This window comes from Pieris napi, chromosome Z, assembly GCF_905475465.1.
Source record: "Pieris napi chromosome Z, ilPieNapi1.2, whole genome shotgun sequence".
Lineage (NCBI taxonomy): Eukaryota > Metazoa > Arthropoda > Insecta > Lepidoptera > Pieridae > Pieris > Pieris napi.
This window is the reverse complement of record NC_062259.1, coordinates 1,438,338-1,463,190: the sequence shown is the minus strand read 5'-3', so window position 1 is coordinate 1,463,190 and position 24,853 is coordinate 1,438,338. Positions and strand designations below refer to the sequence as shown.

The window sequence follows — 24,853 nt, the reverse complement described above, 5'->3', positions numbered from 1 at the left end:
ATAATAATACTTCCTATGTTTATTGGTGTTTTAAAAGAATTTAACGTATAATATATACAAGGGCGTATTGTATCTTAGATATATATTTATTTATACATTGTCTCTTCCAGTGAAGAGTCTCAGTAGACATCATGGAACATTACGATTCAGCCTAATTTAAGTCTCATTTACTAAAAAGGACAACAAACAAAGTGGATGACACTTCTGTGTTCCATTTCTTCACTTACCACTTAGCGCTTAAGACTAACGTGCACTAACACTAAATCACTCATTCAAATGGATTGTTTTCAATATTCTCACTAGGCTCAGCCCTGCGATTCTGTAACTCACTTCACGAACTCACACAGCGGTTTTCGCATCGGCGGTCTCTCTCAAATCAGTCGTGAAGCAGTCATTTTATGATTTGGCATTCTGATAAACAATAAAGTACAAGCTCCCACCTTTTCAGAATGCCAAATCATAAAATGACTGCTTCACGACTGATTTGAGAGAGACCGCCGATGCGAAAACCGCTGTGTGAGTTCGTGAAGTGAGTTACAGAATCGCAGGGCAGGTCAAGTTGAATAGCCTCGACATGGTGGAGCCTGGATTACTCTGACGTCCTCTACATTAGTTAGATATATGATCACGAAAAAAATATTAGGAGAGCTGTGTTTCCCAACCTTTGTGCCAAGCCCCATCTAAGCCCAATAATTTAAAAAAAATATTAAGAAACTTAAATGATAGGCTTTGTATAACTAGGAAATTGTAAATTTTCAAAACTGAAATTAAATTCCTAAAAAATTCAAATTGCACCCCTGCAATGGGGCATGGGGCACCTGTCTCTCTCTCTCTCTGTGGGGCATTAAACCCACGTTCGGAACTGGAAATACATATAATATAGAAGCAAATGTAACAGCCCTATTATATGTTCAATGTTAGTATTGCGCTATACTTCGCACAGTGAACATGTTTCTTGCTGTGCTTGCTTGCTTGCTGATTGTATTGAATTTCAATTATATTGTAAGTACTTTTAAATTATTTAAAAACAAAAATACATACACAATCCTTACAGTACTAAAACAATAGGATAATGTCGAAATAAAATATTATACACTATATCGCTACTGTGAACTCATAGCGAACGTAAAAATATCCCTAAGACATAATTATATAAATCTAATTAATAGGTCTATTTAGATATCCTGTCCTCTCACCAGTGCGGGTCAAGATATTTCGTAATTCTTACAGTTAAATAAAAACACTTTTCAAATGAACCTCGTTTTTATACAGAAATCATGAATTTTCACGAATTTAGACGATAAAATCATATTTATTCGAAAGAGCAGTGTTGGCCTAGTGGCTTCAGCGTGCGACTCTCATCCCTGAGGTTCAAACCCCAGCTGTGACTTTTAATGCGCATTAAACACTCGCTCGTACGAAGGAAAACATCGTGAGGAAACCGGCTTGCCTTAGACCCGACACTGGCGTGTGTCAGGCCCATGCTGATCACCAACTTGCCTATTAGATTGTCAATCATGAAACAGATATATAATCTTAGGCCCAGACTTAAAGGTTGTAGCGCCATTCGTTTATTTTTGATTGGAAAAATATAATACCAAATTAGCATTTAATAGTTTGGAAACCAAAAACCAATCAAAAACGCGAGAAAAAATGTCTCTAGAAAGGTGCAAAGTTTCAGAATTCTAATGTTTCTTTACAGAGATGCGACACTGATGGCGGGAAAGCGCCAAGGATACCTTTGAATGATGGAAATTTAATGCCTGCTATTGGATTGGGAACGTTTCTTGGCTTTGACGAAGTAAGTACATCTGTCTCTCGTGGTCCTATTAACAGATTAACAATAAAACTGTGATGATTAATGACTCCATGGAGATCTTTAGCCGAGTTTTGCGAATCCTTGCTGTTATTTGCCATTATTATATTCTTTATTCTTACATAATTATGTAAATATATTGTATATTACGCTTGGCGGAGCTATGCGACTTCACAAAGAGTTGTTGTGTGCTGCGATATTGCTGCTGTTGAGGAAGTTTCCTGGATCTAGTTGGCCTTCTTACGTTCTCATGTCATACATGTATATCGGTACCTTTCTAAAATATATTTTCATAATTAAATTAAAATAAACATACATAATAAAATACTTAAATACTTTCGTCTATGCCTGTGTGCTTACTCTATGAAGAAACAGATTAATTTTATAAATTTTGACTTAAATTTTTTCGCCACATTTGCCACATAGACCAGGGTCGATAATTTTTGAAACCAAAAAAAATTACAGTAGGATGAAACCCATTAGAAAAAAAAATTAGCCTTTAGATGGGCTAAAATTTTCGTATTTCATAGATATGTAAGGAAGGGGATGACGGGTCTGGGCGTTAGGTACTGCATACGATTTTTTGCATTTTCTGAGAAGATTTACTATGGTAAAATATATATATTTTTTTACCATAGGAAAGTAGAGATTTCAACGAACTGAAAGCCCCCAAACTTTTTGAAAAAAGCTGAAATTTTGACGTCAGAATTTTCGATTGAAAATTAGGGTGCTTTTTTGATATTATTTTAAAATGAGGCGAAAAAATAAATATTTTTAATCAAATAAATTACAGTATATTTGGGACATAATATTTTGTCCATGTAAGTTGGGTAAGTTTTCACCAAATTTCGAAGAAAATTTTTTTTTGAAAAAGATATAAATAAAAAACCAAAAACTTGGTTTTTTGAATTTTTCACCTAAATTTTGAGTTTATGTGAAAAAATTGCAAAAACAAAAGTTGTAGATCTTTTTATGACCTACAACTTTGCCATTGAACTTTTTTCCATAGGACTTGTAGTTTTGCCGGAAATCAAGATAAACAATTTTTCACCCTTAAAAACTCACCCCCTCCCCCTCCCACTTCCCGAACTCGGATCGACCGTAATTTATTTTTCCTTTAATTTTGATCATATTATCCTCCCTTTCCAATAGGTTTCATCCTACTATTATTTATTTCACTTTTTATTTATTTTAAAGGCAATCTGCACTGGTCTAACAGATTATATATCATTACGCTGTGGTTTTTTATAACGATAAGACAATTATTGTTTAGATTTTTGACTTTTAAACATTTTTAACAGCCTCAATTGTTTTTTGTTGCCGTATAAACATAAACCGACCAGGCGACCAGGCTCAAAAAGATAAACCACTCCTTATATGGAAATTGTATTCGTTTTTACAACAAACTCCCAAGCGAAATTAGAGAATTATCACTAAATAATTTACAATTAATTTAACTTGACAATTCAAAAGTGTACTTGGTTACCCACTTGAATAAAGATATTTTGAGTTTGAGTTTGAGTTTGAACCTCTCTCATTGTTCCTATAGTAATTCTTTATGTCCAACATTATTTATTTCTCTGGCATTGCGAGCGTCCATGGGCGGCGGGTACTTTCACTTGACATCAGCCTTGCGATTCTGTAACTCACTTTTCGAACTCACACAGCGGCTTTCGCAGCAGCGGTCGCGCCACTTCAGTCATTCGCGCACAAGTCATTTTACGATTTGGCATTCTGATAAACAATAAACTATCAGAATCCTTATCAGAATGCCAAATCAATAATAAAAATACAAAACACTAACACATTTAAAAACCTTTCATGCGTTTATTTCAGAACGGACAAAAACAAGTAGGAGATGAAGAAGTGGAGAGACCTGTGACTTGGGCTCTTAATGCTGGATATAGGTAATATTTTTATGGGGCGTGAGGCAAACGCCTGGCAATTACGGCATTTTAGTGGTACACTCTACTTGGTACTTCTATTAGGTTTTCGTCAACATCTCTTACTGTAACCTGATTCATTCAACCAAGCTGAACCACCACTATTTAACTCTTGACTTGTTTAAACTATCGTGGAATATGCTTAAGTATTAAGGAATATCCATAGCACTAAACTTGTATCATGAGCTCACCCCACATACCCTCATTTTCACACCATCACACAGCACAGCCGAATTAGATATTACTTAGTTAAATGTATTTAATAATTATTATTGATTTGTCAAATACATTTCAATTCATGTATAAACAAATAAAAGGAAAGACGGAAATCTTTCTCTCTTTATAATAATAGTGTAGATTATGAGTTTTTATTCTTTAGTGAATGACTGGGCCGGTAAATGAAACTCTTTAGTCTTGTATAAACTTGTTTAATTTCTTTATATGACCTTTCGCTGGTCAAGTACAAAAGGAAGTGATGGCGCACGTCGTCACACCTTACAATTATAATTAGAAAAAGCGCCTGATATAAAACTTGCGCAATGTCGCAACAATGGGCGAGCGAGTTTATGTCGGATTTAGAGTAATAATAATCTTTATTTTTCTTCTCTCACATACATAAGGTTTTTATGATTAAACTAAGATTATAACATTAGGAAGTGTATGTGAGAGACTGGTCTCTGTAACAGGAGACCTGAGTGACAGATAACCAGCCTCCACCACCGGACCGGAACGCGTACAATCATGTCATTGAAAGAGTGTGGGTATCACGGTTCTAGCGTCTCGTTTTGCCACAAAGTTTAAATATTGTTGCAAAACTGTTTGTTAGTTCGATTAATTTACCTCTTTTAGTCTGTAAAAAATTGTGTATAATCGTAAATTTAAAATCACGATTTAATTTCCAAAAACAAAGGTAGCTAGCATGGGAAGGCCGCTTACAATAAAGTCTCTGGCAGTTAAAGTCTATAAAAAAAGGTCTATACGAAATTCCACCTCTATCACCTCTAAGTCCCTTCTGACTGAGCATCTTTAAGGCACCACCAGTATGTGGAACCAGAAATACTTCAGTATTTCTGAACCAATTTGACTTAGGATTAACCAGCAACTCACTAGTGAGCCTGCCTTTGAGTGTCCATGGGCGGTATCACTTAGCATCACGTGCGCCTCCTGTTCTATAATAAAAATCTTTTGTTTTAGAATGATAGACACAGCCTCCGCCTATCATAATGAAGAACAAGTTGGTAAAGGGATCCTCAAATCGAATGTACCCAGGGAACAGGTCTTCATTGTTACTAAGGTAATCTTTTTATTGGTAAAGATTGAATTCTTCCTTTTTCTCTATTCATAATATTTTTATATAGACAGATGATCAACCTTTTATCGATTTTGAGATGTTTCTGACAATTCCTTTGGTCTGGGATGAGAGTCAATCAAGCCTCTAGATGAAGACTGTTCTGCTGCTTTTGAACTATTATATATGTCACCGTAAAATTGTAAACACCGTTAGATTGTAATCTATCTCGCGAGATTATAAACTGTCGAAAGATTGTGAAACTCAACGAACTGCTTACAATTTAACGGTTTATTATTCGGTAGTTGTTGTTGGAAAGTAAAATTAATCTGTAATTGACCAAAAAAGTTTGAATGATAACTAAGTTAGTGTAGTACAATCTACCGAATAATAATACGTTAAATTGTAAGCAGTAAGCTGAGGTTCACAATCTTTCGACAGTTTATAATCTCGCGAGATAGATTACAATCTAACGGTGTTTACAATTTTACGTTAACATATATACCCCATTATGTATATTATCCAAGTATCCACGACCAGTGGCGGATTTTCCAGCAGGCTGAGTAAGCTGGAGCCTAGATTGGCAGATTTTGGAATTTGGGAACCAAATTTTTTTTTTGCTATCATAGAAATCAAAAGGTTTCTGAATGAGGGGTTATTAATGTTTTACACATAGAACTGTTTTCTGCAATAATTTGCCTATCACTTTCCCCTCTCACTTATCATTGTACATTCGGAGAAGCAAACTTCCATATTCTAGAGTAAAACAGCTAGTGCGCCGCCTAACCAGTAATCGACGTCTGCGCATAGTGCAGCGAAATTGCAGAAAATGTATTTCCCTCTTTCCACTATCAACCCATACATGTCTATCCCTGTTACTGTTTGGAAGCTGCGAACAGGATGGTTTGTGTATAATTTTGTGCTCAAAAATTCAACGAAATAGTTGGATTGTAGAGGCAAGGGCTAACTTCACAGTCTATACCTTGAAAATGAGTAATCACTGCTGACGAAAGAAACGTTGGAATGTAGACAAAATTATTAATTTAAATTATTTGCAGCTCGGTTTGAATGAACAAAGAGATGTTCTACAATCCTTACGAGGTTCCCTGAAACGTCTGAACACTTCGTATGTCGATTTGTATCTGATACACAATCCAGTTGCATTGAAGGTAAGTAAATTTTTCACTAAATTAATTGTACCGTATGACGATGACGCATTGCCCACTGAGCATATAGGTATACATCTCGACATTTCCTACTGGTCTGTGCTATCACTGGTAGAGAGAGGAACCTTTAGGTTGGAGGAACAGCCATACCATCCTTTGTTGGTACTATCATTCCGATGTCGTTGTGACGTCATCTTTATAAAACGTATCGACAATTAAAACTTAAACTTAAAAAGTATACAATCGAAGAATTTCTCGTTTTGTTCCTGCCTTTCAGGAGATATAGAAGTATATTTATTTAAAAATACTGTCTTTTTTTCGTAAAGAACATGGGGAATACTGGCTCACCTGATGTTAAGTGACACCACCACCCAATAGACATTCAAAGACAAAGCAAACTTTTAAAACACATTTATAAAGATATTGCTAGGGGCCTCGTAGCCTAGCGGTCTTATTAAGTGGCAGCTAGGTGAGGGGTACCGGGTTCGATTCCCGGTTCGAGAGCAAGTTTTAATTTAATTTAAATTTGTTCTCGGCCTTTGGGAGGGTTGTGCGGTACCGGGCGAGTGCCTAAACCGTACATGGAGGACACGGTCGTATTTCTAAAGACAAGCACGAATTATAAAAAATCCTATACTTGACGCTGGCTAATGCACAAATCGTGCCAGAGCCATAAAAAAAAACATATTGCTGCAATTAAATTCTCCATTTCGCGAGATATTCTGGCATGCACTGCGAATACTATAAGTGTTACACGAATATAATGTATTGTGGAAATGTAGCTCTTGAATAGTTTTACAAAAGCCTCTAACACAGCATACATCTATCTATTGCATGAGACACATTATCGCTAAAGAAAGTGAACTGCGATCTGTAACCGTTTTTGTTTCAGCCCGACCACAGTGGCTTTGATATCATAGACTATTTAGACACTTGGAAGGGCATGGAGGAGGCGAAACGCCTCGGCCTCGCCAAGTCCATAGGTGTTTCTAACTTCAACATAAGCCAGATGGAGCGTTTATTATCGAACTGTGAGATACGACCAGCTGTTCTGCAGGTTGAGGTCGGTATAAAAAAACTATATATTTCCTTAACTATTACAAATATATGTCGCAGATTCAAAGCGTTTGCGTAGTTAATCAGAGAGCCGCTGACATTGACTTTCATAAGTTGACAATTTACAATCTGTAAGATGTCAGATACTGCGTGGTGTTGCCATTCTAATAAAACAAATGACAACGTGTTCTCTTATACACTATCTCTGACATATATACAATTTAAAAAGATTTATTAATTCAATTAATTTAATTGTCTCTCTATGCCCATGTTCATCAGGGATTTAGGGTTCTAATAATTGTGAAAGAATGTTTCAAATCCTGTAGTTTTGGAGCCTTCAATGCAATTAAATCTTTCTTATTCTTATCTCTTTACAGTTCTAGAGCCTCAAATTGCGTTTCTTGGAACGTCAGATGATATTTATATGACTTCACAGATACACTGTATCAAAAGAAAAGAACTTTCCAGATTGTTTATCTTAATTACGATTCTCTCAACTCTAAAATACCGTGTAAACGTTTCAGGTGAACCTAAATTTAGCCCAAAATAAACTCCAGGAATTTACAAAAAGAGAAAATATCACTTTAATGGCGTACACGCCATTTGGTTCGCTATTCGACAAGACTGGTGTACCGCCTCCTCCCAGGATTGATGACGCAACAATGGTGGAACTGGCCAAGAAATATAAGAAAAAAGTACCCCAAATTGCCCTACGATATTTGGTATGGCAACACATGTTTTATTTAAATAATGTATGACATTTGAACCTTTCAGCTTATGATGATATTAATTTATCCCTGGAAATGGAATTGAAAAGGCAAAGGACTTTAGTCCATACAGCCAGGTCTTTCAGCGAAACTAATATAATTATATAAATCATCAATCATCATAATAAAATTTAATTATAGGTACAACGAGGTATTTCGCCCATACCAAAGTCAGTGCGTAAAGAGAAAATCGAAGAAAATATCGACATATTTGATTTTGAACTTACCGAACCGGATATGATTACTTTGAGTGAGTATTTAAAAAAACAAATGTGATTTTCTTGTAAATGAATCCCGTTTATTTCCGTTACAAATGTTAAATAAACTTTTTCCTCGATATCCTAATTTCCTTCACCATTGATCGGAACCCCTTCACGGGCAAAGGCCACCTCCAGCTTTTTCCAAATATCTCTGTCTATAGCTTTCTCTCTCCGTACGCTGCTTCCTGCCAACGCTTCTACATCTTCTATCCACCTTCTTAGATGCGCCCTCCTCTCCTTCTTCCCCTTGGTCCTTTCCATGCAGTTTGTCTTTAAAGTCCAGTTTTAGGGCATAAGGTAGGTAAAAAAAAATTATTTTTATAAATATAGTAACAGCATATCGGCCAATTATGTCTCCTACCGCTTTTAATTTAAATCGATTTCGTGTATTAAGCTACACTCGACCAATAACAGACTTATTCCATTGGCGCTATTTCGTACATACGAATTTGAGTTATATTTTGTTGGATAAAACTTTAGTAACACTGACGATACCGATGAAATAATTTGACAAAAATTTAACTCGACGCACGTCTTTTGCCAGAAAAATCAAGAACAGCGTACGACAATGTTACCAAGACTTTATGAGTTGGAACATATTATAGTCACGAGATTAAATAAAGTGGTGTATGCAACTGCATATAATTAGGTATTAAAAAACTCGTGTAATCTTATTTTGAAAAACTACACTCATGTTTTAATAACTTTTTTATATAACAGTTGCATAAACTACTCTACTATTTTTTTTTTAAATATATATATATTTTTTTTTTTTTCAGGTCAATTCAATAAAAACTATCGCGTTGTGTGGCCTAGTTTTTGGCAAGAACATCCTTATTATCCTTTTGAAAGGAAAGAGAATCCAGATAATGATTTATTTAAACCAAAACCTAAATGAATTTAGATTGATTTGTCTATTCAGAGACGGTCTTTATCTGTAGAAGTTTAAAATTAATTAAATTAATTTAGTTACATTTTTCTATGGGATTCCTTATTCCATATTTATATACGACATTTCTTGAGGATCTTATTCTTTCCACATTTTTATTAGTAAATGATTTAGAAATAACAATTGTAATGACAGGAAACGTGTTGGAATTGGGTATAATAAAGTGAAAAAATACTTGAGTTGTTTTATTGCTTTAATATTAAAATAATACTGTCAACATGGCAACGATTCGAATACCAGTATTATTATAAATATTAGCCACCGTATTGTCGACTAACACGCAAATATTTTGTTTTTGGCTGTGAATTACGCGGAAAGTTTTGAATTTTGACAATGAACTAGTTGTATCCAATCTGTACTTGTCGGTAGACAGTTGCGTAAAATGTTTAGGATCTATTGTTTATGAATAATGTTGCTACCTCAAATTATTTATTTTCCCTTTAACAGATACTTCAGTAACAAAAAGTTTGGACCAAAATAGCTTTTACCAAGATTCTTTAGAAATTCTATGTTTTAAACAAATAACAAAATTGACAGATTACATATTTTCAAAACTTTCCAAAATTTATTTATCAGTTTAAACCAGTTCCTAGTGTAAAATTGATTTATAGTTTCATATTGTCTATGACAAGATAAAAGTGGTTATATAGGAGTTACAGCATCTTGAATTTATGAATAACATAAGAATTAGAAATTTAAAAATTCCTTAAACCTGATCACATATTTAGCTGTCAAATCAATTTCATTAGGAACTAGCAAAGGATATATTTTTTAGTTGTATTCAATAAATTCTGTGTGTAGTTCGTCAACATTTTCGTCAATACACTTGGAGTTAGCTTCAAAGTCACATTCCTGCTTTTCTTCATTGAAAAAGAGACCATCAGAACAGTAGTAAGCATGGGGTGAACCAGCTGTACAGCTCCAGTATCTTTGACAGTCACCCCTGTAATTTCAAATTAATATATGTTGGGAAAATTTATTGCACATTACTGGCTGATAATAAAAAAGTTAAGTTCCAGATAAAAGAAAGAAAGACGACTTAATCATTGTGTGCTTACTGACAAATTTGACGTTGGATGTCAAGTGTCAAATGTCAATGTAAAATTCAAAAGCTTTGCTATGCTATAGGGAATAAATAAATAAAATAAATCAGTGGCACTACAAACATTTTAGGTCTGGGCCTCAGATTTCAGTATCTGTCTCAATCTAATAGGCAAGTAGGTGATCAGCCTGTGACACACGCTGTGGTGTTGGGTCTAAGGCAAGCCGGTTTCCTCACGATGTTTTTCCTTCGTACGAGTGTAGTGTACTATGTACGCATTTAACACTAATGCGTACATAGAAAGAAAGTCCACCGGTGCATAGCTGAGGATGGAACCTAAGACCTCAGGGATGAGAGTCGCACGCTGAAGCCCCTAGGCCAACACTGCTTGTTATGGGATATATAGAGTTTAGAATTTGATAGTCTTTAGTATATATATATAATATAAGTATTTATTAAGTTGTTCGTACTTGAATCCAACTCTTCGTGAAGCTGTATCAAGATTGTGGCAGTCAAGACGTCCAGACATCATCGTTTCCGTTGAAGCTGGCTTAATTTCGATTTCAACTGAAAAGAAAGACAGAAACAATGTTTCGTTAAAAGTGAAATTGCCTGTGCCGTGGGCTAGTCTCTTCCATTTGACATATTAATGATTATAGTGCGTTTTCCAATTACAGCACTAGAGCGCATTTTGCGGCATAATGCTCTACGTTGAATGTTCCAACTACAGCAACGCTTCGCACAATTGAGCACTCCCAAAACGAATGCTCTCGCGTGCTTCTCGTAATAAATACCAACACAGTGACATAAAATTGACCAGTGTTTTTCTTTAAGTTGGCATTTATCGAAATTTTCGTTAGTAAATATTATTTATTGTTGAAAAATTTGTTTCGACGTAAATTTTGAAAATAATTAAAGTTATTTCAAACTGCTAAAAAAAATATAAGTACTAAATATAGTTACTTTTTTTATATTTCACATTTAAAATATGATTACAATTTTATTTTAAAATTCGGATCTGTAAACAAATTTATTTTACAGGATTATACTCTTGTAAACATTGCAATGGTTTTGAAAAAGTATATAATTTTTTTAGAAATAATTTTTTAAAAATTGCTGAAAACGTAAATGATGTAAACTTCTTACATGAAACTATATTATACTTTACTGTACTGTGTTAATTTAGCTGGTTAAAACCTTATATTCTTTAAAGGTTTTCTCTTAATTCAGTAAAAAAAATGTTAATGAAATAATTTGATTATTAAAATAAGCGTAAAAGTTTTCAACCAATTATTATTGTTAACCACATTATTTATACATTAATGAGGTTGCTAACTCTATTCAGAACATTTTTTTTTTCAACACTGACTTAGCGCACTCTGCTGATGCATTTGAAAACTAATTCACGTTCCAATTAAGCTTCAGCATTATGCGGCATTGTGCGGCACTGAGTCGCATAATGCTCTGTAATTGGAAAACGCACTTTAGGAACTTGACGTAGCGTAGGTTTGCGTATTGTATGGTGTGGTCGGTGTTTGTTTCCAAAAATTCTGAATAATTTTCCTTGGACATCAACACGGTAGGGATATTTAATTTTTTGTAGAGACTGTTTTGACATGGAACTAAAACTTTATTAAAAAATATTTTAAACTTACCTTCTTTTGGTGGGACAAATTCGTCTTCACCAGAACCTTCAATAATGTCGTCAGTGCCATTCCTGAGCCAGCATTTTGTTGCCCATGGCCAATTGCAAGTCTATAAAATGATATTTAATTATTTAACCACGAAGTTGTTTACTGAAATTAACATTTCAATTATAGCGGTCGTGGTAGGGGATGGACTGAAAGTAATGTTATTTGACACATTATAAATAAAGTTAAATAGACTGTTATTTTTTTGTATAATCTTCATAAACGTTAACCTTCAACAGACTTCTCAAACATGTTGACTAGAAAATATTAAACATACAAAAATACATATGTCAATAATAGATACAAAAAATAGCCTTCTGGTCGAGCACTTTTTCGACAACTAGAACATGACGTACCCTGAGTTGTAACGTAGATCTGTGGTCTGTACTTCGCAGTGCGAGAGCAATCAATCATTGAAAATCTATGGTTAGAGAACGTTTCAAAGTATTTACTACCACAGCTAATAAATAGACAATATATAATGCCACGTTCCTTGTTACAGTTATTTAATTAATTATCAGAAGCCATGGCTCCAGAAAAACACCTGTAACAGTAGTTTTAGATAAAAATATTTTGTTTACCTGAACTGGAAAGTCGAATATGGTATTTGGAGGGCAAGGTAATTCAACCTCAGAACCGTGGGCGCACATATAGAATTTGTTACAATCCGTAAAGTGTGGCAGGAGTAGATGGATCTGAAAAAATAAATTTGTTTACTGCAATCAACTAAATCAACAAAAATATAATTTTATATGTAAAGTATAGCAGCTGACAGTAACGCCATTGCTCTAATATAGGTTATAAAATTTAAAATATTGTATTATTAGCTCTGTATTTAGTACCATATTAATTTATGGAATAATTAAAAAAAGATCTTACCTGGCCAGTTGGGTCGCATTTTAGTGTATTGGGATCTACACCGTGAAAGTACCCGAAAGTACTTCCCATCAACGCGAACAGGAGACTAATACTTCCTGCAAGAACGATATGTTAATTTTAGTTAAATTTTTCACTTTCTCAAAAATGGCCACTAATTTTTAGGGAAAGTAGCAAACTTTCTACATATTGATTTTAATCTATAATTGTCAGTGGATTACATTCTGAATTTATATTATCTGTGTGAAAATACATGACAGTTGAAAAATGAATAATTTTTTAACATTAACAACGTTTGAAATTTTGAAACTGGTGATCACAAAAATCTAAAATACGTTTGGATTGTGTGTATGTAATAACTAATTTTTAATTGTTCGTGAATTTGTATAGAAAGTGTTATAATTTCCCTAATTAGTTTATTAATTTTTATTTCAATAAGTTATTATGTTTTCATCTGATTCCGAAGACGACTATTACGGTAACACCACGAAAAGGTTACAATATCTAAAAAATAAATACAGCGAAGACAAAATCGATTCAGCGAATTTACTGAAAGATTCTGTGCAACCAGATTCAGAAGCGTGTTGCAGTACCGCAGTGAACACCAGTAACACCTCAAGCTCAAAACCTAATGTTGAAACCAAGATAAGTTTGTTGGATGATTCTCTATTAGAAAACGAGTCATTTGAAGACCGAATTATACAGTCGATGCGACAATCTAGAGCTCAAAAGATGAAGGAAACTTTAACTAACTTTCTAAGTAGATCTTTAACTTTCAAGAAAAAAGGTAAAGAGGCTAAAGGGGGCAGAGGCAGTAAAAGTCAATCCAAGCTTTCTAAACATAACAGTAGCACAGAATTTTCACCTAATACTTTAAATGTGGCATCTAAGAGGAGGTCTATAGCACAAAGAGTTCAAGGCAGTTGCAGGGGCAGAGGCAGTAAAAGTCAATCCAAGCTTTCTAAACATACCCAAGACAGTGACACAGAATTTTCACATAATAATTTATATGTGGCACCTATGAGGAGGTCTATAGCACAAAGAGTTCAAGGCAGTTGTTCTCGTAATACACGACAAACGAGAAAGAGAGGAACGAGAAATGTGGAAAACATACAGATACAATCTGAGACCACCACATCTCAGACTGTATATCCAACATACAGTGTCGGTAACACAGCTGAGTATCAAGATTTATCAGAGAATGTTCATCTGTTTAATACAAAGCCTCTGACCCAAGAAGTTTATGATCCGTTAGATGAGAATGAAGAACTATCAGTAAAGGTATACTGGCGTAGTTCAGAAGTTGTCAGGTTCACTATACGTAAATTCCAGAAAATTTTGCAAATATTTGAATTCTTTGCTGAAAAAGAAAATGTAACAAGAGATAGACTTTTGTTTCTATATAATGATAGGATTTTAAAACCTCATTACACACCAGATAAGATTAATTATAAAATCACAAAGTTTATAGAAGGAGGCCTCATTCCATCCGCACCAATTTTAGATGACTCAATTATTAGCCATGGTTTTAGCCATGAAGAATTGGGCAATGGACTTAAACTGAAATTTCAATGTCAAAATATTAAGAAGCCATTGGTATTATATGTTCAAAAGGAAGAGAAACTTCTACAAGCTATGGTGAAATGTGCTGAGCACTTTGAAAAGCCGCTTAATGCTCTAAAGTTTGTCTTTGATGGAGATGCTATTTCAGGTATTTTTACAAACAATACTGTTATTTATTTTTATGTATGATAATGATTTACCCCAAACTACTGGATTTGAAAATTGTTTCACCATTAGAATGCTGTATTCATAACATTTTTTTTATATACAGTTCTCTGGTTTCCTATGTCTAGCATTTGCAGACAATGTACAATGATTAGTTCAAAAAAATGTTTTGCCATATAATGCTTACTTTATATCGCTATTAAAAGAAAGTTTGGTGTTGGTGTAGATCATTAATTCTGATCATGGGCCAGAGTTATTTTAACAGCACCATAGGTGGTGTATTTTAATGCCACATCATAAGTTTAGGGTAGATCAGCCTTTTCTATTTCTAGCGTCACGGTGTTTGTAATTAAACTCCTCCTAAATGACTCGACCGATTTTCGTGAATATTGGTTATGTGTGCGAATCAGCCATCATCTATTTTTCATCCCCCTAAAAGTTAAGGTTGGTCCACCACTAAATTTGCATACAAAAATACATACAACCAATAATTTTCACCCCTCTATGATCAACCCCTATCTTTTATTAAAGTAGATAGTTAATTTTATTGAACTAAAGAAATGTTTCCTAGAAATAATATACATGGCAAAACAAAGTTTGCCGGGTCAGCTAGTCACTTTATAAAAAGTAATGTAAATGCAAATGTCAAAAAAAAAAAATGGTGCCTGTACTTATGTACGCCCGTAAGAAGTTATACTTCTTTGGCTTTCTTTATTTTTTTTAAATATTAAATAATTAATAATAGATATTTAGCGTTAATAATTTAACAATATTTAATATTTAGTATATTATTCAATTATTAATTAATATTAATAACAATAATTATTATTTTATTATATTAGTAATTTAATAACTAGGTATGTTTCATAACCTTTTAACTAAGTAACAATAGGTCTTTGTGAAAAAGCATTGCTAAATTTCTTTGAAAAAATAATTAAAACTGCTTTATTTGTTTAAAAGGTACTACAAATGTCATTATGGTCATACGTCACGCATATTCTATTTCTTTTTACTTGTAGATTGTCTTATTCCCATCTCGCTCGCGCACGCTCGGCGCCCATACTGAATTTTGTGTCACGGTGCGCGCGCATCGTAAAATTTCACTCTCATAAATTTTTCATAACGCGTCTAAAGAAGTATAACTTCAATTAGTAGACTTCTCGGAATTTGGTGACAGAATATGGAAGGACTGATATAATATATTTCCAGCTATAGGTTTTTATGATAAAAAATTTCGGTTGTGACCAATGCTAAGAGATATCATAGTTCTCTGTTAGTATTGCTTTAGGAGTGAGTACATAATAGTTATGCTGGTGAGATCAGTAGAAGGGGCGACCCACAGTTTATTATCTGGCCTTGTAGGAACAACCACCTGGTTTTAATGGGTATTCCCAACTGAACAATTCTGGTGTGCGACTAGCCTTTTTCCTCTGTTCATGACTAGATATTTAGTATAGGTAATCCAATCAAGATTACGGTCTATATACTAGCAAAGTTTTTAAAATTTTTTTTTTGTTTGATTGGACAATTCACACCAATTGACCTAGTCCCATGCTAAGCTGGAGAAGCTTGTAATATGGGTACTAGGCAACGGATGTACATACATATTATAGATAGATAGACATAAAAATACATATTTAAACACCCAAAACCTAAGCACAACACCAAATGCTCATCACATCGATGTTTGTCCCAGCCAGGGATCGAACCCGGGACCCATGGATTCGCAGTCAGGGGTACTAACCACTGGACTAACTAGACTTGTTTTTAATTTACTTTATTATTTATTACTTAAGATGTCACGTGGAACATTTCGTTCTACGCCCTTGATTTGAGAACTGGCAATAAATATAAAGTTAAAAGCAATTTTTATATATTTCTTTTTTGACGTTCATAAGTATACATTGTGTTACCGATATGAATAAATGATCTTTGACTTTGAAACTTCAAATGGGTATTTTCAATTGAACAATTCTGGTGTTGGTCTTTACCTCGATAATGACTAGTGATTTGGTGTAATAATAATCCAATCTAGATAACTGTCCAGCTGTATTGAGGTTGAGAGTCCCATCATGATTCAATTCAATTCAAAAGTCATTTATTCATCAAGGTACAATTTGTACACTTATGCATCTCAATTTATGCTATCTCACTATCTTATAGCGGCATTAGTGGGTGGCGGGTGCCGACATCATTCATACACATATTGGGAGGCATGGCAGTGGGCCCATTCTTCCTTTTTCTCTTCTATGGCATTTTCGTACGCTTTCACAGCATCGTCAGGGCTCGTAAAGCGAATACCTCGAATTGTATCATACAGCATTTGAGTCACCGCTGTTGAACTTATCTAACATTTGACGACACCAGTCCATGCGAAGGTGTTTCTGGTCGTAGGTTAAAGTATGGGGAATCCATCTGGTACAAAGCTTCCTGACGCCTAAATATTCATGTAATATTTTTTGTACTCACTACTCATGTCAATGAGTCGAGTAGTATGAACCAATGCTTAGGCTTGCCCGTATCTGCTGATAGGTCACTCTCTTATCTTCCTCTATCATGCGTCGCATAGCACTGCTATCTTCTATTCTTCTAAGGACGTCCCTCACGCGGATCATCATTGAGATTGCTACGTCCACGCTTAAACTCGTTAAACCAATTGTAAATAGTAACAGGAGATGGGGCTTCATTAAGAAATGCTAATCGCAGCCTATCATAGTTGTTGAATAAGCACACAACGAAACTCATAATAAATCATTGACCGAAAATTTTCTCGCGTTAGGTTTATTTTCACGTGTAACAAGAGTTTTGGATTTGCCGCCAATTAATAAAAACAAATGACAAAGGAATGCAATATAGTACATTAGGTTACCAAAGAGTTCTAAAATTGAAATTAAAAAAAAAGTATTCATAAGCAATGTTCCTAACTGGCCAGTTCTAAACATTTTCAGTGTTGCCCACCTATATCATATGGAATCTTTGGAAACCGTAATAGATCAAGTATACAATTATTTACAAGTTAGCTATCATATATTTCGGTTATAACAAATTCCGTGTAAATCTGATTAAAAAAAAACTTTTAATTGTTTTGATTAAAATAACAATAAAAAGCACTTAACATTACCGATTAAACTAATACCCTTTAATTATTGATTGGCGATATAAGTGAATTTTTATCTAAAACTTTGGACGTTTTTTGCGCGGATTTTTATACAGTCATCACCAATATATAGAATGGTTCGCGAGGTAGGTTTAGATTTATTTTCGGGTCACATATATACATACTATGTTGCATAATAAGTGTTTTCACTAAACAGCTAAATCTAAACCTTTCAGTTCTGTTTCAAGGTTCACAATAATTGTCCGAGCGAATCCGGGACTGATAAAATCACGATAAAAATGATTTCTATCGACATAAAAGGGTTTATAATTGATATCTGATGCCAATCATTAGATAAACTGTTCCGATGAATTATCAAAACAAATAATGCGTCTCAAATTAAACAGTGATGATTATTTAAATGATCCTAATCCTTGGGATTGATTTGCTTCAGTTCAAACAATTTGTATGACTCAAAACTTGGTAATTAAAAAGAGTGGCGGAAAGTTTCTTGCCAGTTCTTCTTGCTTCTACGCCCTTGATTTGCGAATTAATAGTAAATGTAAATTTAGAATCAATTTAACATCTTTTCTGTTGACGTTCGTTTGTTTACCTATATTAATTTTTATTATTTTGAGTTTGTATTTAAATATTCACCGCGTTGGGTTTATCTAAATTTAACCGACTTTTGCTCTCGTAGTTAAGATACACTGGGGGAACATCCGTCTGTCTCGCTCTCTCTTCTTCGCTTTGCAATGCGTAAGAGAGACCACGCTGCCAAACGGCAATTTGAGTCGCAGAAAGTTTGCCTTTACACCCATAAGAACTGTGTTTCTATCCTACGTCTGAATTAGTTGCCTTGGACACCGCCAGTCTTGTCAATACAGACAAAATGGTGGATTATGATCAGCTGTTTGATGGTGATTTTGAATTTAATATCGACCTACTTAATTTTATATAAGGATCTTATAGAAACATTTCGCTTTTCAATAATAATCGTTACATTTCAGTTAATTTACATGAAACTGTATCAAAATCCGTTTGTTAGTTTTGAGGCTTTTCTTCAACTTATGTAAGAATTTTTATTTACAGGTTCAATGACACCTGACGAATTGGATTTGGAAGGAGACGAGTGTATTGATGTTAAATTCGTTAGTTAATAATAATGACTTAATATAAATTGTCTGCGTAAAAATTCATCACCGTTCTCTATTTTAAGTGTTTAAATGTAAATTAATTAATTGGAGTATCTTATAATTATTGTATTTTGTAACCTCATTGCGCTGTATATTTAAATTTGACACTTAACATTAAGTATGATCATAACATTATGTGTAAAAATTTGACATTTGAGACTCATAGTTCGCACTTTTTTTATGGCCTGATTGATTGGTGATTATACTTCATTTAATTTCACATGTTATTCTTATTCAAACGTTCCACTTTTTTTCTTAAATCTTCCCTACGGTATTTATATAATGCACTATAACACTTTTTTGTTTTTGAGAAAATCACACAACTGGCAACATTAACTTCCATTTCACTTGCCAGTAGTCTATTAAAAATGAAAATTTGGTTTTGGCATTTAAAAAAGATACAGTAAGAGCAAACATTGTTATCTATAATAAGTTTAGCGAGGTGTGCGGGTAGTTCGCGCTAAGTCTGAAGTATAGACTAAAATGTAGAAATTCTAAATCACCTTTAAAATCAGAACTCGCTAAGTGTCAAATCGTTTTTTACAAGTTAGTGCATGCGCAGCGCAGTGAAATGCATGTCGATGTTTAATTTTAATCTATGCTATAATGAAATTTAAATCTTATTTGTAATTTATGAATAAATAGATGATATTATTTTCTTTTTATTTATCTATTAGTTTTAAAAGCCCCATACTTCCACGTCTTAGTCTTTCATTGCACTATTTTGTCTTTATGTCGCAGCCAACTAACTTAATTAGCGCGTTAAATAAACTGGCTGGCTAATGCTTAGACAATTCGTACGTAGATTTGGCAGAAATAATATATATCTGCCATAAACAATATTTCTATAAAAATTAAATTGCTTGAGTCTGTCACAGCTAAATCATATTAATATTGTCACTACACTCTTTCATTGTACGGTTTTCATTAAACTTTGGAAAACACGCTCAAAGTTAAATCCTGTCATTTTACTAATACTTGTACTGACAAAGTATTTTGTCAGTACAAAAAATAAAGTGTCATTGTGAGTGATGTGAATTCTTATTTGTGTGTGTGTACGTCATACGCGCCAGTGTACGACGCCATCTTGACTCGAGGAGAGTTTTGGCGGGAAATTGAAATTAATCTGTAATGTGAATTTTCAAGCCAGATTTTTTTTTAAATGTATAGGTATGATAGTAAATAGTTTTTAAAATATCGTTAATCGACTAAAACAGCTATTGTTCTTAAAAAAATAGACTAGCGACTTATCTGTCGCTACAATTCCCTACGATGACGTCATAAACGTTTTAACGCGCGGTCGAAAATGGTAAGTCAGATCGAGATTCGTTATCCCATCCCATCCGCCCCTGAGACGTAAAATAACTCCAAAAATGGGACTACATAAATAATAAATAATGTTGAACGAATCTCAGGAACTGGGTTCAATTTGAACAATTATGTCTTTGCTACTAATGGACTGAGTAGAATGGTATAAATAAAATAACAATAATACGCCAGGCATCAGGTAATAATAATATGTCAAATACATTGTGATACGCTATTTTGATAAAGCAAATACTTTTGACTAATAATTCCAATTGTACAAAAAGAAAATTGTTGTTTTTATGTCATAAAATACTGATAGCATTTTTAATTTATTGTATAATAAACTTAGTCATTGCCCTCGTCGTATCTATTTTACATTCTCTGTTATATCAAGAATAATAACAAAACAATCGAAATTTCGAGATTTGCCTTCTTTATATGCCTTCCAAAGGAATTCAACTAATTGATATTATATTTGGTCTGTTATGATACTTGACACGTGATTATATTTTTAAATTTTGGTATGATGATATTTTAATTCAATTATTTTCAATTCAATTCAATCAGATGAAGAATAAAATTCTTAATTCAAACACAAAATAATGGCGCCAAAACCTATGTTACCAGGCTAGAACCGACGCCACAGATTTTCTATATTATTTATAATTGGACAAAGCTCAATAGCGCCAAAACACAGACTACCGCGCTAAAGTGGATTAACAATTTAAATAAGAATTCTATTAAATTAATTATCTTTGGTGAATTTTGAAATTTGTAGTAATTAGTGTAGAATAATCCTAATATGATAATAATGCGTTTTATTAGAATAAAAGCTTTTATCATTGGTTAATTAAAGCAAAACATGAGTATTTATGTTTCTCTATCTTAACGCAAATATATTTAGCAAAAACGATTCTAGATCTGTATTATTTTGAATTTTACGATGGTAAATTATTGAGTTTGGAATTACTTTAATAGCGATGATGTCTCACACATAACAGTTAGGTATATGCGGTTTTAGAAATTTTTATATATATAGACGTATTTAAGACCTAAATTTGCACTATACATTATATTCGCGTAACTTCTTGCCGACATTTTTACTCTAATATATTTTGGTCAATTTATTCAATATCTTTACAAATTACACTTTATATGTTAGTTTAATATATGAGCTATATTATTGTAAAGTTTCATTTCCATCTGTCAAGTAGTTTTCATGTAATAGTCTAAAACTTTTGCTGTGTGAAGTTTGCGCACGCGAGGACTCGGTGATCTGAACTCCTACTGAATGTTCCTAGGACAACAACCCCTAAATATCGATTAAAAACCCCTAAAGTTTTTGTTGTACACTCGGTGTGAGAGGGAATTTCAAATATGCATCACTAATACATTCAATTAGCATAAAATAGCTGTTATTTTGTTCGTAGAGTATTTCAGTATAGTCACGAGTTATATTGGTATGAATCTCGCTCTTGGCTAGGTCTTTACAGTTCAGCTCAGGCTGTTTTGACATGTCGGGGCCTCCTACGGACCTTTTTTGTCGGGAAGGGGTAGTAATTGATGCTTGACGCACTGACGCTAACTTCATCTATTGGGCTATGGTAGGGAGCTCCAACGGTCCAGAGCACCTGTAACTGGTGATATGGAAGACACAATGTGCGAACTATGCTAGCGTAGATCATGCATGGTCGGATACAGCCTATGTACTATCTCAAGGGACGTGTGACTCCTTTTATTTAGGAGGAAATAGAGGCGAGTGGCTTTAATCGTTTAAAACAAGAGCTTATAACATAAAACTAGGGTAGTGGGGTTGCTACTAGGGATGATCGAAGAAAAACATCGATATTGACATCGATGTCATAATCGAAAGCCCAACATCGATGTTCGATATTTATCGAAAACATCGATGATTTTTGGATTAATAATTGACAAAGAAATAAAATACAGTGAAATGGTTCAAAATTTATAAAACAGAACAAATTATTGCATATTCCGACATTTTTTATCAACTGTCTGAATGAAAAGTAATGTTGATAAAGAAGAACCTTTTAACAAATTCCTTTGTTGATAAAGAGTAGTGACGAAGTGTGAGAGAAAGAGCGAGCGAGACGCACGAAGAACGACCTGGGCAATGGGCATAGAATCAATACGCGTTCAAAATTTTAATAAACCTAATTTGTTTCGTAAGATGCATTGGTCGTGAGTTAACATCGATGTTACGAAATTTTTGGTATAGCAACACCGATGAACTCGAAATCCCTAGTTGCGTAACAAAAATCTAACTTGACTTATTCTCTGCGTGAAGCTCTTTATAAAAAAATAAAAAGGTAGCGTGTAAGAAGTTATACTTCTTTGGCATTATTAAAATAGTTTTTGATTGCATGCAATTAATTACAATTAAATAATCAAAGACTGGAAAAGGAGTCATTATAGTCAATAAAGTTCAGTTTACATTTGAAAAATTAAATAAATAAATATTTATTATTATTCTCTTACATTAAGTGTAACATAAATTATATTATTATTCGAATGTTGTTTTTAAATTATGTCCAATGCCGTAGCATCTTCCGTGGGCAACTTCATTCTGTTAATTTTGTGTCACGATGCGCGCGCATCGTAAAATTTCACTCACATCAATTTTTCATAACGCGCCTAAAGAAGTATAACTTAAAAAAAATTACATATTGAAGGGGTCATTGACCTACCTAAGTTACACTACTGTTACATATAAAGAATATAGTAGTCGACCTATTGGACATAAGCAGAAATGAGAATGTTATATTACAATTTATGAGTGTGGGAAAAACTTATCTCATTTTGGCTTCAAGTGTGCGATAATTGCTATTTGTTTTACGCTTCAAATTATTAACTAAAATATATATTAGGGTTCTGGGCTTAATATAAATTTTATTGTGTTATTAAGGAAAAAAAGGGTGCGTGTACTTATGTACGCGCGTAAGAAGTTATACTTCTTTGGCATTATTAAAAATAGTTTTTGAAAAATTTAATAAATAAATATTTATTATTATTCTCTTACATTAAGTGTAACATAAATTCGATTGTTGTGTTGTTTTTAAATTATGGCCAATGCCGTAGCATCTTCCGTGGGCAACTTCATTCTGTTAATTTTTCATAACGCGCCTAAAGAAATATAACTTGTATAAAATCCCCACAGGACATTTAACTAGTGTTTCTCTGTGAACTAGTGTTTCCCTAAATTTATGCGCAAAGCCTTTGTAATCATAAAATTCCTATTTAACATTACAATATCATCATAACAATCCAATTTTTTACTTAAAAAAATTGCATTGTTCCCTTAAGAAACTTAATGATAGGTTTTAGGAAGAAATTACTAGGAAATTATTAACGAAACACAGTAAGTACAATTTTCAAAATATATAGATACAAATTCGCCATAATAACACAAAATATTTTAATCCGTTCAGATCAGACATAATATATCAACTCACTTACCAATCATTTTAGCACTAACGTGTTTGATCTTATTATAATTCATAATTTTTTTCATTTATATAAAGATTAAAACCCTTATCAATTGATAAGATTTTTGCGTACGCACTGTACTTTTTAATGGTTCAATAAAATTCTATTCAAAGCTGTGTTGGTACGTCAACGTACGACTCTCATGTCTGAGGTCGTAGGTTCGTCAATCATGAAACAGAAACTGATATCTGAACCCCTGACCTAAAAAGGTAGCGCCACCGTCGCCTTGAAGCAACTGGCTCAACATTGGATAGACCTAAGTCTGGGAGACCAAGAACAGGCCGTTCACCTGAAAATATCGATGCTGTGCGCGAAGATGTAGTGTCCAGAAACATCAACGAGGCGACGGCAACTGTCGTGAAACAAACGGTGGGGAAATCGTCGACGAAATTCACGTTGTGTTTTTATCACTGATGAATTATTCCGTAAGAACATTGACACGATTATTCCACGTTCTTGGGGAGTAAAACGGTCCATGTTTATTTTCAGTGTATTTTGCATGTTGTTCACTACACAATTTTCAACAACAAAATGACATGAAATATAAAAAAAATAAACAAATTTTCTTTAGTGCCAGTATTTTTGCGCCACCCAGTATTTAGAAGACTTGAATTGGAGATGAATCTATTGAAATGTATGTTTATTTAAATCGTTTAGTTTAGACCGCCATTTAGCGGCACAATGCGAAGGAACCTCTCTGCAAGCGCAGTATTAAATGTATTAAAATGTATTAAGAATTAGTATTATTTTGTGATACTAAAAACGATATTTTCTGTATAAATAAGCGAAAAATCACGTATCTTTGGGACAAAGTACGAAACTTTTTTTATTAGTCGTGACTGGGAGCGTTCAAGTATTACGTAACGCAATTTTTGGAGATTATTGGACCCCCCCCCCCAATGTGACTCGCCGTAACGTTTTTCAGTACCCAAGTACAGTACTGTACCCAAGTATAGTAAAACGTTTTTTGACCACCTAGTGACTCTTTAGTTACTATTATGTGGTGTAAGTCGATAAAAATATTAACAATAACGCGTAATTTAATCCCCGCCCCGCATCGTAACGTTTTACAAAAGGACCCCCCCCCCCCCCACAAAATACGTTACGTAATACTTGAACGCTCCCTGTATCAATAGTGTCCTTTTGTTTTAGTTTTATTTGTA

General features: G+C 33.7%; 3 protein-coding genes across 4 annotated transcripts; 2 read left to right on the top strand and 1 right to left on the bottom strand.

Moving 5' to 3' along the window:
* Positions 1-872: 872 nt before the first annotated feature.
* LOC125062174 (aldo-keto reductase AKR2E4-like) lies at positions 873-9,420 on the top strand. Its single transcript, XM_047667874.1, has 9 exons — positions 873-1,002; positions 1,703-1,801; positions 3,653-3,723; positions 4,954-5,053; positions 6,106-6,216; positions 7,106-7,276; positions 7,794-7,991; positions 8,178-8,286; positions 9,076-9,420. Exons 1-9 carry the CDS (start codon positions 949-951, stop codon positions 9,192-9,194), a joined length of 1,032 nt encoding a protein of 343 aa, XP_047523830.1. The 5' UTR covers positions 873-948; the 3' UTR covers positions 9,195-9,420.
* Positions 9,421-23,685, bottom strand: LOC125062176 (protein obstructor-E-like). Its single transcript, XM_047667876.1, has 6 exons — positions 23,661-23,685; positions 12,858-12,952; positions 12,560-12,673; positions 11,943-12,042; positions 10,758-10,854; positions 9,421-10,188 (listed from the first exon to the last, which is right to left on the bottom strand). Exons 1-6 carry the CDS (start codon positions 23,665-23,667, stop codon positions 10,017-10,019), a joined length of 585 nt encoding a protein of 194 aa, XP_047523832.1. The 5' UTR covers positions 23,668-23,685; the 3' UTR covers positions 9,421-10,016.
* LOC125062172 lies at positions 13,098-19,533 on the top strand. 2 transcript variants are annotated; one of them, XM_047667870.1, is made up of 3 exons: positions 13,098-13,750; positions 13,883-14,565; positions 18,772-19,533. In XM_047667870.1, the coding sequence occupies exons 1-3, from the start codon at positions 13,299-13,301 to the stop codon at positions 18,837-18,839; spliced, it is 1,203 nt and encodes a 400-aa protein (XP_047523826.1). In that variant the 5' UTR covers positions 13,098-13,298; the 3' UTR covers positions 18,840-19,533. The 2 variants fall into 2 exon arrangements, with proteins under 2 accessions (XP_047523826.1, XP_047523825.1); XM_047667869.1 differs by having other exon boundaries at positions 13,098-14,565.
* Positions 23,686-24,853: the final 1,168 nt, after the last annotated feature.